The sequence below is a fragment of the Delphinapterus leucas genome, chromosome 3 (assembly GCF_059928025.1).
Source record: "Delphinapterus leucas isolate spDelLeu-1000000601 "Yukka" chromosome 3, BTC_Dleu_Yukka2, whole genome shotgun sequence".
In the NCBI taxonomy this organism is placed as follows: Eukaryota; Metazoa; Chordata; class Mammalia; order Artiodactyla; family Monodontidae; genus Delphinapterus; species Delphinapterus leucas.
The window spans coordinates 13,312,095-13,330,632 of NC_143131.1; the positions used below are offsets into that span (position 1 = coordinate 13,312,095).

The following is an 18,538-nucleotide window of genomic DNA, read 5'->3' on the forward strand; positions in this document are numbered from 1 at the left end:
AGGGGCTATACCCTATTCCTATTGGGACTACCACTGCTTTTGGATTATATCCCCCAATTTAGTGTGAGCCCTTGGAAATGGAGACCATTTTTTTGTTGTGGACCTAAGAACCTGGTCCACCAATCCCGGTAAGATTAGTAAGTGATATGCTCTGCTCTTCCAGCCTCCTACTCAGCGTCTCCATGTGATGCTCTCCTAAGTTGCTATAGGCAGGGGAGGAGTGGTACTGGCAAGAATTCTTAGGATTTTGCCAGTGTCTATTCCTACTCTTTCCCTGGTGTTACTTCAAGAGGCACAGATAGATAAGACAGGTAAGAAGCTACTGCAGGCCATCCTAGAATCGTCTGTGTTGTTTCTTGGTTAACTTTTTCAAAATATATAACTTTTTTCATAAACCATTTCCTTTAGTTGATGCTGGTGAATATATTAGGGTTTTAAACAATTGTTGTTAATCAAGTATAAGAAACTTTCATCCCAACACCTTTTCCTGCAACTGGGCTTAGGTGTTAAACTAAAGCTTTCCATTCCCAGTTTCTAGCACATGAGAAGCCCTTAAAACATATTTGACAAATGATCATATATAAACAAATAGAAGACTTTAAAAGCAGACTCAAAAAACTCATAATCTAGTTAAAAACAGAAATTATAAGAGAAAACACAGTCAAGTGAGAACTTCAAATGGGACTATCCTGTCCTATTATCTATAGATTGTAACATACGGATACTCATTTTTTAATTTCTTTAGCAAATACTTTAAAACTTAATAATGCCCATCCTGCCTTACAGGTGCTCACATCCTGAGAGACCTATCAATAGAAACATGCAATAATGCCCCATGGTGAATGCTGGGGTGGATAAGAATGATGGCAACTGGAAAGAATGCAAAGGAAACAACACTGCTTGTGAAGGCGAGTCTTAGGTGTGGAGCTGGAATTTGATCTAGATCTTGAACGATAACTAGAAGTTTATGATGCAAAGAAAATGGCACACTGGGAGGAAGTGAGCTAAATTTTAAGAAGAGGGAATGGGATGCACAAAGTCTCAGAATCAGCAAAAGGACTGAGGTGTCCTCATAGGAATGGGAACTTCAGTACCAGGTACGGAAATATCAGGAAATAAGGTGCAAAGCGTTGTTTAGGGCCATATTGGGGACTTGGTTAAATTCTAAACCTATTTATCAAGCATCACAAGTGTGCCTGTCTCAGCAATACTCCATCCTGTGAATATGAAGGGGAATAAAGTGGGTGCCTGCCCTCACAGAGGTTACAGTCTGGCAGAAAAGACAAATACAAACAGATAAATTCTATACAACACAACACGTGCTGGGAAGCAGCACTGATGAGGTGCTCTGGAATCAGGATGTGTTTAAGCACAAGCAGTTGATTTTTCTGGATTACACCCTAAGCAGAGCACCACGCACAAGGGGTAGAGTGGTAGGCAAGGACTAGATCATGAAAAACAATACACACCATGATCTGAACTTTAACCAAAGAGGCAAAAGAGATATCGCAGAGATATTCTTGGTTTTAAAAGAAAATTGTTATTTTGATTAAGAAAGGAACTAAGAAACACGCTTGGTTTCAGATCACATCCTGTTTTGCTGCAGTTTTCATCTTCAATCCTGTCTCTTGGCTTCTATCATGTCTTATAACTAGGTCACATATTTCAAGGCTCACACCCACATGACAGAGTTTGGATGTAACTGTACACAGAAAGCAAGAGTACAGAAGAGAGCGTTGGCCTAGAAAACAGTGAGGAATGTAGCATTTTGGCTCAGAAACTCCAGTCATGGATTCTTTGGCCCATCCCAGAGCAGGCACACTAGAGGCTGAGAGTGAGCGAAAACACAGTCAGGACCTGTACTGAGGCACACATGCCTTTAATGTCATACCCAAAGTGAAGAAATGCATCATCCGGGCTGCAAAACCCAGAAAAAAAACATTTCTAACGAACATCCTCAAGCACAAGACTAACATAAATAACCTCATTTCAATTTAAGCTGTTATGGAATCCCAAGCCAATCAGATTTTGTCTCCATAGACACTTAGTCATGAAGTTGCCTTTGATATTATTTATCTAGAAAATGTTATTCTTTTGTCTTCTTCCTTTTAATCATTAAATATGCTAGTATCTCCATTCTTCCTTTTGACTTTTAGTCAACTATAAATTAGGAGCTAATTTCAAAATGTTATTTATATTTGGCTTTGGAAGAACATTTGCGCTCATAATTCAGTAGATATCTCAGATTCTGAGAATTCAGTTTCCAAGCTAAGTGTCCTCGTGCTGGGGACATCCAACCTCAGAACACGCTCTCTGTTTTCCTCCTTCTCCCTGACTTAGTCCGGCCTCCTCAATTTTCAGAGGGAGAGTTGACTAAGTAACCTCTAAAGCCCTCTCCAGTTCTAAGATTTTGTAATTATTAGAGGTGACAACTTGTGAGTATGAGGTTGTTCCTCATGGTTAAGCCTAAGTAATGGGAGACAGCCTCAAATTGTCTTCGTTCTAATTAAAAGGATGCAGTCTGAAAAAATAATTGACATCAATAAAGTGAGAATATCAACGACGAATTTTAAATGGCATTATCTCCCACCATCAATAAATTAGATCATGTAAGTTATCAAGTAAATAATATATTTTACTTATAACCTTTGAGGGTCAATCATTACTGTGATTGGAAATTGTAATGACTCATATGACAGAGTAGAAAGGCAACTGTACTTTCCTGGTGGATTTCATTGTAACAGAATTTTCATCCCAACTCAAAATCAACTGTTTATGCACTATTTTTAATTATTATTTCTAACTGTGGTAAAATACACACAACATAAAGTTTACCATCTTAACCATTTTTAAGAGTATAGTCCAGTGGCATTAAGTACATCCATACTGCTGTGCAGCCATCACCACCATCCATCTCCAGGACTCTTCATCTTGCAAAAATAAAACTGTACCGTTAAACATTCCTCATTCACCTCCCCTCAGCCCCCAGCAACCACCATTCTTTCTGTCTTTATGAATTGACTACTCTAGGGACCTCATATAAGTGGAATCATACAGTATTTGTGGTTTTGTGACTGGTTTATTTCACTTAGCATAATGTCCTCAAAACTAATGTACTATTTTTTATAGTTATCCTTTGCATTATGCAAAATATAAGCAGACTTTGTGCCTGTGCTTTGAACTCAGATGTCAACCACATTCATTCTATGTAGTGAAAACACTCAGCTGGAAGCAGTATAGCAACAGTGAATAAAATTATCATATCACACATTTGAAGTACACCTGCTCTGATTTTAAACCTATAGGTGTGACATGTTGCATTCAGTTCAGAAATTAAATTGGAATATAGCATTGGGTTTATTTTTAAACTGAATTTTCTCCTAGGAGAAGAAAATGAAAGAGGAGGGAAAAAATTCTGGTGTAAAGGCAAGTGTCTGTCATTTTGCGGGGTGCTACCAGGCATGGCCACTGACCTTGACTAAGTGGACCATAGCATCTGCAAAGAACACCAAATCCATACCAGCGCCACGGATGCTCTCGTTATAGAGCTGCAGGAACATATTCAAACGATCCTTCAGCTGATCAAAAGATTCAACTGGCTCATAAATTTTGGGCATCTCAGTATCAGCCTCCTCAGATGTTTCACCTGGAATTGGGGAAGAAAAGTCAATTAAGTTTCTTCAAATCACTGGACTTTTCCACTTCCTTCAACCTAAATTAATACACTCATAGCTCTACAATTTAGCACTGAATAATACTGATTTTTATCCAAATGTCAGAGTATGTATTTTTAGACAAGAAAGGAAAGCACACAGTAGTAAAAGCATTAGGATGTTTGTGATCATATGCAGTCTTAATTCTTAAATGTATAGAAAAGGTCAACTTCAAATAATTTCATATACATTGAATTTAATTTGAATCCATAATAGACCATTGGCATTTCAAGGATCTTCCCAGAGATATTCGCTAATGAAGATTGAAAAAGTAGGGATTTAATGTCAAAATCAGCAAGAGAAATCAAAAATTAAATTATTTTTAATAAGAATAAAAAGAAAAAGGTCACTGCATTTGCTTAGGAAAATTTTATGAGTCAGACATTTTAAGTTAGTGGTGAGAATAGAAGTGAATTTGGGGGAATGGAAGTGAAGGGTAGAGAGAAAATAGAAACAATGATTCCCTAAATAAATAAACATTGAGTTATCTCACCGGGAAAAGTATTAAAATCACTAAACATTTTTAAAATTAGAAACACATAACATACCAGTTTAGTACTTTTCCAACTTTGACTATAAAGCATAATGCCAAAGAAAAAGCTAAATTGGGCATAGGTAAATTCACTATCAGTTAACATTAGTTGAATATACTGATACAGTAACAACCTAGAAATTCACTGGGTACTAGAAGAGTGAGTGGATCTTCCCAATCTAATAGTACATAATTACTTTCAATTGACCCTGTCCTAATATAAAGTATTTTAACTTTTTATGACAAAGCAAGGAAATTGATTTAACATAATTATTAGGATTGGTCCATTTGCAAAGCTCCCACTAACTGAATTTCAATAGTCACTTCCTTATTTCATAAATGTTCATTTCAAGCTTTGACAAAGTGCTTTGAAGTCACTGAAAGGTTCTGTGCTTCCCTCTAGACTCATTCACCCCGCCCCCAACCAAACTCCCCACCTCCAGCCCCCGCCCCACAATGCTGCAGTTGCGCTTTGCTCCTTGAAAACCTTAATCTAGTTACTTATCCTTCTGAATTAGAGGAAATAAAATACATAAATTCTAACTACCTTGTAAATGCTCTTACCTTTACATGATTTTTGGATGTGTGTGGCCTGATTGAAAATAAACTGTATCAGCTTCTTTTTGTGGAAGGATCAGTCCAACTGCATAGCCAGCAATAAACCTCCCTTTGCAATTGTCACTCAGAAACTTAACAGATCACATACATCCTTATCTAATCTAGTAAGGGGCTGCCTGGTCATTTTCAATCATTTAGAAGATATAAATAGCATGTGTTTAAACATGCCTCTTTGAATATGAAAATTAACTTAAAATTCCTCCTCAGTATTAGAAGAGGTTTCTAAATGAAAGAAAAATATTCTACTTAAGCTCAGTTATTTCTGAAGGAAAAAAATAATTGGAGCCCTACCTCTTTTCATAAGTAATATATCTCAATTTTTTATGGAACCATAACCACAAAATCTTCCCTCAACATCACCCACCTCTTTCTAATTGTATTCAACAGCCCTCTCAGAGGATGTGAGGTTTTTCTTTTTATTTTCAGCATCTGGAATACTAGAGTAATAATTATCATAGTTTTGCTATGTTTCATCTGGCAGTGAGTAGAAGCCACGGACTGCCCAAGCCATCCACAGATAACATTTCACTTATTCCCCACAGTGCCCCATGACTCATATATTAATATTTCCATTTTTATAAATGAGGAGAATGAGGTTCGAGAAAGTTCAGAGACTTGCCCAGGTAATGTGTGGGAGATCCCTTCCTTAAATCTACCTCTATGTGACAGCTGTAAGCCTTTAGCACTGTCTTCTGCCATAGTATGCCTCCCAAATCTACCTTAATATCCAAGACTGATATGCATTAAAATGATTAATTTTTGAACTCCATGAGTACGCATTTATCTACTCATTCTGTATTTACTGAGCACCTAATATGTCCCAGGCTTGTCTCAGTAAAGTTTACTAAACAGAAATTCAGCATCCCTGAACTGAACTTCTGTCTTCAGATATCCCTTTGGGGAATTTCAAATTCTGCTTCAATAGTTTACCTGTAGCTTCAGGTGCATCCCTCAAGAAATCCACAAAATAAGTGTCAATTCCGCAATTCACCAAGAGTTTTTTCTCTTCACCAAACTCCTCCTCCACCAAGTTTACTAAAGTCATATCAAACCAGGTCACATCATCAGACACTGTGAAACGATCGGCTATAACACGTTTACACTCATGCTTCCACAGCCTTAACAGTTCCTGTCAAAAGCATCATTAAAATGCGTTATTAATTCCCATTAAGCCAGAGTTGGGAATTCAAGTGGACGATAACACAGAGCAGCATCCTTCCTGATTTAAGATACTACATTTTAAAAAGTTAAGATTAACACTACTGGTTTCCTTTTAACGTGAACAACAGCTTTGGGAGCACATTAGAAACAAAATCCTAGACTAATGGTTTTCATTTGGTGTGTTATCACCAAAAAAGGACATTTTGGGGTTGTTAAAATGATGTGGGAGACGTTACTGCCATTTGTACAGGGGATACAAGGATATAAAACATGTTTTGCACAGTCTTAGTATACAACAAATTGTTTATGAATATAACTGTCCTATTAAAAAATAAAATAAGTTAAAATGTACTTAACTTCATTTCAAATTGGTCTCATTCAAGTATAGTAAATAGAAAGTAGTGTATATTCCTTTTCAGCCTTTAAATTAAAACAAAAACATTCCTAGACAAAATACTAAATCACTCTGAACAACCAACAAAGTAATACTCTACATAAAAGTCTTATGTTTGTGATCAATTACTCTGTTTGGATAAGACACCTACATTCATGTGGCCAGAGCATAATATAAAAAGTTGCATATAAACAACTCTCATGTATGCAACTGAGATAAGTACAAAGATATATTTACTTAACACAGCGTGAAGGAAATTTATGGCAAAAATCTGGATTATCTGCATAAAGCAATCACCTAGTCTAGATAATCCAGGACCCAAAATTAACTGGAAGTTGAGAGAATTAATTGCTCAATATACCTGTTCCTATAGCAAGCATAACAAATGCTTGTCTAAGCTAATTATTTAATACGAAACACTGGTGGAAATTTCTTACCTTGGTAACGTTTTGCAAGTTAGAAGGCTTTTAAGCCATTATATTACTAATGATCAAATGTTCTTTGGTTACCAGAAAATAAAATTTTAGTAAAATATATTTAATGATTCACTTACGACAAAAGTTCATGACAAACCAATTGCTAGACCAGTTTATGCTGATTTAAAATAAGCACCAGGGCTTCCCTGGTGGCACAGTGGTTGAGAGTCCGCCTGCCGATGCAGGGGACATGGGTTCGTGCCCCGGTCCGGGAAGATCCCACATACCGCGGAGCGGCTGGGCCCGTGAGCCATGGCCGCTGAGCCTGCGCGTCCGGAGCCTGTGCTCCACAACGGGAGAGGCCACAACAGTGAGAGGCCCGCGTACCGCAAAAAAAAAAAATAAAAGAAAATAAGCACCAAAAAACGGCTAGTCAAAAAGTAATTTGCGAAGACTGCATTCCACAACACTATTAATTTATCAATAACTCTGAGGGAAAAAAATCAAGTTAACATGTTCACTGCTGTTAAAATGACTCCCAATTCTCTGTAACAAGGAGACTGAGTTTTCCCCAAAATGTCCTCTTGCAGTCAGTCAGTGTCATTACCTACTTTGTGAGCATCTGAGGCAAAGCTGAGTTTTTTTTAATAGTCCACATTGGATGTGCCTAGTGACAGTTTGGTTGATATCTCAACTTTCTCGGTGCGTTTAAGTGGAGAAGTCCCCTAAAACCTATTTGCTTAACTACAACCTTGGTTCCATAAAAGGATGGAAAAACAGGCTGATGTTGCCTTAGCTTTATGCTTTGGCAAAAAAAGGCATACTGCATTTTTACATACTACATACTTTACAGTTTTACATATTACATACATATTGCATTTTAGGTACTAGAATTCCCTTTTAGTTTGAAGAGCATTCTTATAATTCTAGGAACTCTTTTATTCGAGTGTACGTACAAATGCTCATTTTTCTGTCAAATGAACTTTCTACTCTTCTGTCTCTTTTCAGTTTTACCAATATATGTATTTCTTTTAGTACATCAAGTTATATGGGAAAGAAAGATCATGGATGATTAACAACAAAATGGTTTCATTCTTCAATTTTGAAAGTTTATTTATAAAGATAATTACTTTTTAAAGTTAAAATGTCAGGTTTATAATATGAAGTTTATAATATGAATAATAGGAAGACATATAATAAGATCAACAGGGATTCTTTCCATTATTTAGTATAAGAAAATAATGATGAAAAAACAAAATCAATTTTTCCTTTTACTCTATTCATTAGAAAATAATTGTATATAATATTTCCTTAAACATAAACCAAATTTATTTGGAATTTTTTAAATTAATTTATTTATTTATATATTTTCTATTTTTGGCTGCGTTGGGTCTTTGTTGCTGTGCGCGGGCTTTCTCTAGTTGGCGGCGAGCGGGGGCTACTCTTTGCTATGGTGCACAGGTTTCTCATTGCGGTGGCTTCTCTTGTTGCGGAGCACGGGCTCTAGGCACGCGGGGTTCAGTAGTTGCAGCACACAGGCTCAGTAGTTGTGTCTCACGGGCTTTAGAGCGCAGGCTCAGTAGCTGTGGCGCACGGGCTTAGTTGCTCCGCTGCATGTGGGATCTTCCCTGACCAGGGCTCAAACCCGTGTTCCCTGCATTGGCAGGCGGATTCTTAACCACTGTGCCATCAGGGAAGTCCTAATTGAAACTTTTAAAGAAAAGTATTTTGGCATACTTTTCCCTTATTTATGTTCGTGAAAAGCCGCAAAGAAAAAAATATCCATGCTAAAACATCCCAAAATATTTTCATGATGCCACTAAAAATTGCATTACTAAGAATATTTAGAGTTTATAATAAATAACAAAGTTACTTGTTTTACTCTCTTATGTATCACTTACATCTGGTTCCTTGATAACCTCTGAAGTAGTGTTCAACATTCCCTGCCAGATCCTAGAAAGATCTCGAAGGTTAAAGACATAATGGAATTTTGCAGGGGTAGGGAGCATTTTAATCTTAGTCATCTGCCATAGTCGGCGTGTCAGGGGAACCAGTTTCGTCACTGAATCTCTCACTTCTTCTGAGAAGCCCCTTTGGGTACAGTAGTATCCTATCCCAATCACACCTGAAAGGGGAAAAAAGTCATAACATTTTGACTGACAGTTCAAATCACCTAAGTGAAAATGAAAAACATTATAATGCAGAGTACAAAAATAATTAAACATTTTAATAGTTAACCACATATTAAAGAAATTTCTATTAATTAATGTTCTTTGGGGTTTTTTTAAACCTACATAGTAGGTATAGTTACAAGCAAGTTTCCAAACCTTTGCCCACCACTGTGATTGAAGGCAGATACTGCCATACTCCACTACCCTAGGGCACTAAGAAGACATTCTAGTCTGCCAGAAATTTATTAGGGTGATCTTAGTTAGTTTTTTCTCAGTTGCAATTTCAGAAATGGTAAATTAGTACCTCACATGAATGCATGCATAACTTTACACTTTTTCTGAAAAGAGTGATTCCATAATCAGTTTCTAAACTCATTTTCATCTCTCAGTTAAATAATTATGGTTATCGATTGCGCTAGTGTTTCTTGGGTGAATTTATTTCTGAAATGCTGCATGTGTAATCAATCAGTAATTTATTACACCCCTATAAATTACTCTGAGGATCAGACTCTGGCTAATCTCCAGTCTGTGCAATATTATTTCTTTGGCCAAAATCATTATATGGGTTGGTTAGGTATCAGCTACGTAAACTTTTGGTATGGCATTATATCAATGCAGACCTCAAATATGTATACCCACGAGGAAAGCATCTCATCGTGTCTAAGACCATTTAATGTTTAACCTCCTGGCTTAAGAAGCTAGCGACAGTTTCTTAAAGAAATACATAGGCAGAAAAAATCTACTTAGCACTCAACTCAGTACATACATAATAAAGTAAATCTTTATATAAACAAAATACACTGCTTGAGAGTGATGAAGCCCGTAGACTAAGGAACCACCCAATGCTCTTTCTGTGTTGACCTCTAGGTGGATATATTCTCACTGGAACCCAAGCAGGGATTCTTCCCTCCCATGCCCCACTGACATTCACTTTACCAAAGATCTTGTCCACAGAAGCATCAGAGGGCAACGTGCAGTTAAACATAGAGAACTGCCTCTTGAGCCTTTGGGGTATATCATTGCGTCCGCCCCCAGGATGGATCATAGCTGCTAAAAACTGTATGTCCACAATGCTGGTAAACTCCCCAGGCTTCTCTAGGTTATAAAATCCATTCTGTTCCATCAGCTGTCGTACTATCTCATTAGTAACCTAAGAAAGACAACTTTTAGAATTAAAATGTCATTCCTTTATATCCCAGGACCTAACTCTTTGAGTGTTTCCAAATAATGGACCTTATTGGAATTTAGGAATTGCAAGTTGAAAAAGTAAAAAATATTTACTCATCAAAAAATAAATCAATGAGGAATTAGGCAAATAAAGTGCACAATAGGATCGATATACCTGGTCTCCCCACTCATTGATTATTGGCATATTCACATCATCAATAAAAACAGTCATCTTCTTTCCTGCTGGAGGGCCATATGTTGTGCCCATGCGTTTATCCACATAGCTCTCTATTGTCCTCTGTTAAATAGAAAAGTCAACAGAAACATCTGTGAAAATATCCCCTGACATGGTTAATTATTTTAAAGATCCAGGAAACTTTGAAATGACAGAAATTACTCAGAAAAAAACCCAAAATGTCCCTTAATTCTGGAAAGCAGGGCATGAGGTACCTAATTTTTCTTGCATAACATTTATAACCTTTGAAAATCTGGTTTAATTTAGGAGTAAAGAAAATTCTGATCAATGTAAATCTTGAATGGGATGAGACTCTTCTGTTTATTTCTACAGACTTAGTTTTGTCTTATTGTGCCTACGTTGGTGACAATATAATATAACCCTAACCCCCATTATTCAAAGGTCCAGCCCTCCTCAAAGTTTCCTTATAATCATAGACAAAGCTAAACAGGGCTACTGTCCAAGAGGCTTCTCAGGTCTTGCTCTGAGCTCCATGGGCGGCCATAATCTGAAGACTGTTCTCTCTTTGTTGAGAAATCTGCCAACTGGCTTCTGTAGCCTGACACAGTCTGCTTTGGGCAGATGCAATCACACTGAATCACTTCTCTTCCCCTTCACAAAGTGGAGGACAATGCCCCCTCTTTTCTATCCAATACATTCTGAGCTTTGGTGGTACAGGAGGAAACTGCACTGTGCTCTATAAAAAAATGTCCTAGCAATGTGGAGAGGAATACTAAAACTGACAGAAGGGGTGCTGGAAGGAGTAATGGGGACATGAGGGAAGAACCCCAGACTACTGACTACAGTATTAACATTTCCATGGTCATAGAGTGTAGTTTGGAAATCAATCAGTTGTTCAGAATACATGTACTGAGTAAGCAGAGCCAGCACTGCAAAGAAAACAGAAAGGGCTCACACTTCTCATGCTCCAGAAACTCAATCTTAAAGGCCTCATTTTATTCCCACTGATTCATGATTTAAGTCATGCTAAAGATAATGTATAAAATATAAGAGAAAGTGGAGGTGTATTGAGATAAAATGCATTCTCATTCTATCCAAAAAAGAGTTTCCTTATTTCATGAAGAGCAAACCAGTTAAAATGACATTAATAACCCTTCAAGATACAACCAAGAAATAAGGCCAAGATATAAACAAAAATCTATACATCTGTCCTTGAAAATTCCCCCAGTTTGGTAATTTCAAATTGTAATTTTCTGTCATCATTTTAATGAACAATAGCAAAAGATGTGAACATTTTTCACCATTTTAAAATAGAAAGATATATAAACATATCACACAAATTTCCCATGACAACAGTACAATGGCAAGAAGAATTTCATATTCCCCTGACATAAAAGAAAACTGTTTAAAGTAATGTACTAGGCTAAATTTAGCTCTCCTCAATGAATTTAAATGGATAAAGCAATTAATAATCTCTTGACAACTCCCTATGGCAAACTAGAGCCTTCCAGATATTCCCTCATCTGTTAATGAGAACTCATAGGCACATGAAGATTTTATGTCTTGGGGGGGCCTTCTAAGAGCTAAAAGCCATAGGTGGAACAGGTGAAATAATATGGAGTAATAGCCACATACCTGCACTTTCTTCCCCTTCATTATGACCCTAATTTCTTTGAAATAGCAGGAAGTTACTAGAAGGAATTCATTTTAATATATAAAATTATTACATATATATATATATATATATATATAAAATTAAAAAGCTAAGTTGATAAAAACAAAGGAGGGAGAAAAATTAAATAGCTTGTGAACCTAGAAGCTGAGACTTCTTCCTGTGTTCATAACTGCTGGCCATTAAATAGTTACCGAATGAACTGGGGAGTTGGATAAGATCTCCCAAAAGCCTGAAACACAGTAACTTCATGTTCTCCTCCATCATAGATCTATGTGTTTGGGAATATTTAGGAAAACCATATACTTGGACTAGTGTCTCCAACTGGACTTCCCCACTTAGATGATCCATAGCATCACAAAATCAACATATCCAAACGCAGACATCTCTGCCTCATCACAAAATCTGCACCCACTCCTAGGTGCTCATCTCAGGGATTAACACCAACTACCTAAATCTCAACCAAACATTTCCACATCCAACATCGATAAGGTCTATTGCAATTTAAATACTGCTTTTTAATGTATCTCATCCTCTCTGAAAAATGATATGCCCTTGATTAGTTAGTTGTCTTTCTCATATGGATTAATGTCACAACCTTTTAAATTGCCCTCCTTGCCTCCAGTCAGGCCTGGAAACTTCTTTATAAGTCATATACAATGTCTATATTGTGTGATTTACAATTTTGTCTAGACTCTTCTGTCTCCCCAAAGAAATCAGTTTAAAGAATAATCTATCATCTTTGTAGTATTCTGCCAGCCACCTTCTCCCTGGTCTCCTTGATCTACTGTCCCACCTCATCCATCTTTTTGGTGATATAAACCATAGTCCAGTTAATAAAACCAAATAGGTATATTCATTGATTTGATTATTGTCTGTCTCTCCCACTAGAATGCAAGGGAGGCAGGCACCTTGTTTATCTTGTTCATCACTGCCTCCTCAGTTTCTAGAAAGGTGTCTGGTACAAAATATTTATCTGTAAATATTTGATACATAGGTCAATAAAGACAAGAAACTTGGGAGTCATCTCTAACTTTTTTTCTCTCTCCCATCCCTCTCCTCCAACAATACCCACTCAACCAAAAACGAGTCCTGTCTGTTCTGCTTCTCAACCACAATTTGAACACATCCTTGTGCTCTTTCCATTCCCACTCTTACTATCTTGGTCCAAGTCAACCTCTCTCTGGAGGAATTACTGTAACCATCTCCTCTCAAGTCTCTCTGAGTACAGCCCTCTCTCTTCCATCTGCAGCCAGAATGAACTTGCTGAGTGCTGATGTAATCCTGTTTAGTATTCCAGTGGTTCCTTATTAGTGACTTACAAGGAACACCAGGATGCTCCCTGCTCACCTTCCAGTCTCATTTCTAAACATTCCTTTTCAGGCTCTTGGTTCCGGCCCATCACGGTCTTCATTCGTTCATAGTCAGTTAACAATAAAACAATAAAATGATGCTCCTCTCAGACTGATTTACAGTGTTCATTAAGAGATCCTTATTTACATATTCCTAACGTAGCCATTTCTGAGCCAGAAATCTCTCAGCATTAGTAGTACCCAAACACAATTTGTGAAATATTGACTTAGATAAATGATCTTCCATAAAAGTCACTTCTCTCAACCCAGCTTATTGGTAAAGAGTTGAAATCTCTAGCAAGGGCCTGGACTAAGGGTAGTTTATGCTGTTCTCTGAGAATAGACAATAACTTGACTCTGAAATGGGAGAATGGTAGTCAGCATGACATCATCTGAAGCAATCTATGGCACCTAAACAACTTTCTGACCTCATTGTCTGTCTAGCTCACACATACATGGGATACTAGAGCGAACCCGAGCTGTGACAGTGACATTTTAGACATAAAAAACAGATGGTTAGTCATCCAGATAGACTTAGGAATGGGGTTGAGGAAAGCCATTCTACGCTACTCTTCTTCATTCCAAATGAAAAGCTCTAAAACTAGGGCAATTCAATTTTCTGAATTAGTCTCTTAATAGACAATTCAGCCTCTGTAATCCCTAAATTATTAACATTATATAAATATTAAATTCCCCCAAGTAATGGTCAACTCTTTCATTACATTTAGTCCTGTAATTCCCTAACGAAATGAATCCCCTCCTCCTCTGGGCTCCAGGGTACTTAGATTACTCCATAAGTAGCACTTATCACATCAGCTATACTTGATTGTACACATGTCTGTTTCCCCAGCCAGGGGGAGGAACAGGTACAGTTGAGGAGGTTGTGCACTGCCCAGTTCTTGGGTTCACTATTCACATTATTGTCTCTGTGAATGGGACATAACACAAAATGTGCGTAAACTGCAATGGCCTTATGCAATAGCTCTGACTGGGTTTAAAGTTAGAAAAAAAGGGGTTAAACTGCTACTTACCCCACTTATTAGCTTTATGACTTATAAGTCATTTTAAACCACATAAGTCACTGAACCACAGCTCAAAAGTGGGAATGTGGGCTTCCCTGGTGGCGCAGTGGTTGAGAGTCCGCCTGCCGATGCAGGGGACGCGGGTTCGTGCCCCGGTCCGGGAGGATCCCACATGCCGTGGAGCGGCTGGGCCCGTGAGCCATGGCCGCTGAGCCTGCGCGTCCGGAGCCTGTGCTCCGCAATGGGAGAGGCCACGGCAGTGAGAGGCCCGCGTACCACAAAAAAAAAAAAAAAAAGTGGGAATGTGTATAGAGATACATAAATCATGTACATGTATGTGTGTGTATACATACAACAGAATATTATCCATAAATGATATAATACATGTGAAGGTACTTAGTGAATTTAATGCATCATAAAAATGAAAGATATTTTTTATTACTATGGTATCTCTATATATCAGCACTTAAATCATTTTTCATACATATTACATCCAATCAAATTGAAATATAAAATATACTTAAGTTTAGGCTTCCATGTATCTGCTATTTAGCTAAAAGATAAAAATGGAGAGCTTATGCTTTTTATTAAGAAATCTACCTTTCCATTTTATTGTAACTCATCAAAACCAAATGAAAACAGGCTTATATTAGTAAAGTTTAAAATTCTCAACAGCATATTACAAAAAGTAAAATTATATCAAAAATAACATCAAAATATAATAATATATAACTAAAAGATAAAAATTTAAAAATGCACTGTGATAAATCAGCCATTTTAATATTAATAGGAATAAAGAAAAGTCATTGGAAGGATCAGATGGGTGAACTGGAAAAGCACAGTGGAAGACATGGGAACTTGGTTTTTCACCCAGGTTCTGCCACCAACTAACTATCTGGGAACTCAAATGAGTATTTCAATCTTCCTTAACCTGAGTGTGTTAATATTAACAGTGAAACCTGACATTTTTAGAGAGCTTTTTACCATAAAAAAATACTTTCACATATTATATCTTAAGAGTCTCCTCTGGAAACTGGTCTTCAGGCTATGCTCTGAAGCACAGAAAGGATTTTCTTCAATCACACGGGCCCCTACAGGAAGCAAGAAGGAGGTTGGAAGGGATTTCAGGAGGCCAGCTCCAATTCCATCAAAGCAAATCCCTTGTTACCTGTTTGATAGATTAGTCTTCTACATAAGATTTCATTAGGAAAAGTGGTTCTGAGTCTAGGAAAAAATGTGGAATTTCCTTCCAAGCTCTACAATTGTCATTTTTAAAAAACAAAACCTATTGCTACACAAACATTTGTAAGACGGTTGTTGCACTCGGAGTACTTCGAGATTATTTTTAGAACAGAGAAATCTTTTCAGAAATTCTCTTAAGAAATTTTCTTTTTCGTCTTATTTTCTGTATTGTTTACATTTTTAAAGGTACGTGTGAATTACTTTCAAAAATAAAAAAATTAAAACAATATTTGTTTTGAAAAAAAAAATCATCTCTCTTAAAAGACTAACTGAAATTTCCTTAGCCAAAAAGAGGGTGACCATATGATTTTGGTCCAAACTTCATACTTTGGATAGTAACAGGGATGCTATTCATTATTCATCTGAGACAACAGAAGTTAACTGGACAGTCCCAGGAAAAGAGGGACATAGAGTCTGTCCTCCTGCTGATAAAAGATGTGAAAGTGACACCATGGTAAAAACAAAGGAAGTTCAGATGAAAACAACCTGTCAAGAAACAGACGTGTGCCCTTGACACATGTGCCATCATGGCAACACGGGAGGGATGGACGGTATCTATTTTCTCATCTACAGTTTCAATTTGGTTTGGATCCAAATAAATGGGACACACAGAGACAAATGCTCAGCTCCATCAGCCCTTGTTTAGCATGAACGGCTGAAAATTATAGTGAGGAAGTTAATTACAGCAGTTTGGCTAATTGGAAGTTTTCTAAAGCTAACGAGTCTAGCTTAATTGAAAGCCCTGACGCTTAGCAGTCAAAACAGGCACTAAACAGGCCAGATGATCCTGTGGCGCCTGAACAGAAGAAGGGATAGTGAAGTGTTGAGACCACCTCCTTACGGAGGGACAGGAAGGACTTGGGTTAAACATCAATAGCTGTGGATCAGATAATGGAACCCTAAAGAATACAGATGTTCATGCTATGAAAACCTGTTTTCTTCTTCTTCCAACTTATTATGCTTCGATGTGGTACTGCTTCTAGAAATTTATTACATGGTTTATGAATTTGTATATTAATAAACAGGATGTTTTCTAGATTACGTGTGCCTTTTTCTAGGAAATTAATAAGTATTTCATGCTACAGAGACATAAAGCACAGGTCTTTACCACCTGAGAGGTGTAAATATCACCAAGAGTTACTAGCAAAAATATGGGACAACTCCTTGCCATCTACTAAAGAATTTGGCTAGCCTTTGTCCCTGGTTCCTAGGAGGGAGCCTTTAAACCCTTGGAATTTCCCGCATAATAAGAACGTCTTTGTTATTCATTGTGGGCCCCTCAGACCACTCATGCCAGAAAGACCAAACTATGATTAGAGTGTTAGGGCTTTAAACCACGTGATATCAGCTGACTTCCCAGGGGGAAGGGGTTTGGAGACTTGCTTCAATCACATGGCCAACCAATCATGCCTATGTAATAAAATTTCAGTAAAAGCTCTGGACATGAGGCTCAGGTGAGCTTCCTGGTTGCTGATATACATAGATATGCCTGGAGAGTAATACATCCTGAGGACAAAGAAGGTTCATATTCGGGACCCTCCCAGGCCTTGCCCTATGCATCTTCTTTGGGCTGATCCCAATTCATATCTTTTATAATAAAATCATAAGCATAGCATTTTCCTAAATTCTGTGAGTCATTCTGGTGAATTATCAAAACGGACAGGGTCATAGAAACCTTTCAGTTTGCAGCCAATTGTTCAGAAGTGTTGGTAGCCTGGGAACCCCTGAGCTTGTGGCTGGTTCTGCAGTGAGAGAAGTTTTGTAGGGACTGAGCCCTTCACCTGTGAAGTCTGCACTAACTCCAGGCGGTTGCTGTCAGAATTGCACTGCAGCCCTAAAGATTCAATCCACTCCCAAGAAATGTGAAGAGCTAGATAGCTACTCTACATGATGAAAAAAAAAAAAAATCACACTTTGATTTAATGCTTAACAATCAGCATCCACAAGTAAGGTTATATTATAACCTTTAAAGAGATGTTCTCCAAAAGTAAAACAAAGTTTTAAAAATATAAAATAGTATCAAGGGAATGTGTATAATGTTAGCACCTTGCCAGCCTAGGATAATCTAGTGTGCAGTTCCCCAAACACAAAAATACCACTGCTGAGTCACTGCAATCTGGGGTTCACCTTCGATCCAGACCTTCCCAACACAACAGTGTGTAAATGATATTCATTAATGATAGAAGGCTAGCCAGTTTTGGAAATTCCATCTCTAACAGAGGAGCATAATGTTTTGACAGTCTTATTTAGAAACTTAATCAATGGTCTTAGTTTTTTGGCACTCTGTAGTCACCAATTACATTAAGTGATTAAAAAGTCATGATTTAGCCTTGTTCTCAAGAATTTTCATTGCTCTTTGATATTTTCATTCCAACAACTAAAGAACAACGAAGTTAATCAAAAATGAAGTTCTTTGGATTTGAATTCCCCTGAAAATTTCCCTTCCATTTTCAGTTTATGAATGTACCTTTTCCTAACTCTTTTTCATATGTATCTTTTCAAATGTACCATTTCATACATTTCAATTTATAAAATGTATCTTTTATTAATGTATTAACGTTCTAATAAAGGTATCATAGATTATTTGCAAACAATTAAAGCATGGACTGAAGTTTAAGATTTACTCTCCGGTTTCTTAAATAATTTAGGAATAGGAGAAAAAGAACCAGTTAGCCACTGCAAGTCCTGGTCAATCTTGGCAGTTCCATTGACAAAAGCCATGCAAACTTGAGAGTTGTTCTCTGTTCCTCCTCAATGATACCGTAAGCAAAATCCTTAATGTGGTAAGATTCTAAGACTGTATTCCTTGCTGCAATTGATAATAGGAGCCATTGTGGAATGTTAAGTCAGTGAACAACAAGATAAATAGGAACCAGAGATTG

The 18,538-nt window shown here is 37.3% G+C and overlaps 1 protein-coding gene across 1 annotated transcript in view; it reads right to left on the reverse strand.

The window, feature by feature from the left end:
• The window catches only part of DNAH5 (dynein axonemal heavy chain 5), a 205,660-nt gene that overhangs the window by 84,740 nt on the left and 102,382 nt on the right, over window positions 1-18,538 (reverse strand). The window contains exons 48-52 of the mRNA XM_022581405.2: window positions 10,348-10,470; window positions 9,942-10,155; window positions 8,736-8,959; window positions 5,794-5,992; window positions 3,474-3,646 (exon numbers count right to left, since the gene is read on the reverse strand). Coding sequence (XP_022437113.2) covers window positions 3,474-3,646; window positions 5,794-5,992; window positions 8,736-8,959; window positions 9,942-10,155; window positions 10,348-10,470 — 933 coding nt within the window. The remainder of the gene's footprint in view (window positions 1-3,473; window positions 3,647-5,793; window positions 5,993-8,735; window positions 8,960-9,941; window positions 10,156-10,347; window positions 10,471-18,538) is intronic.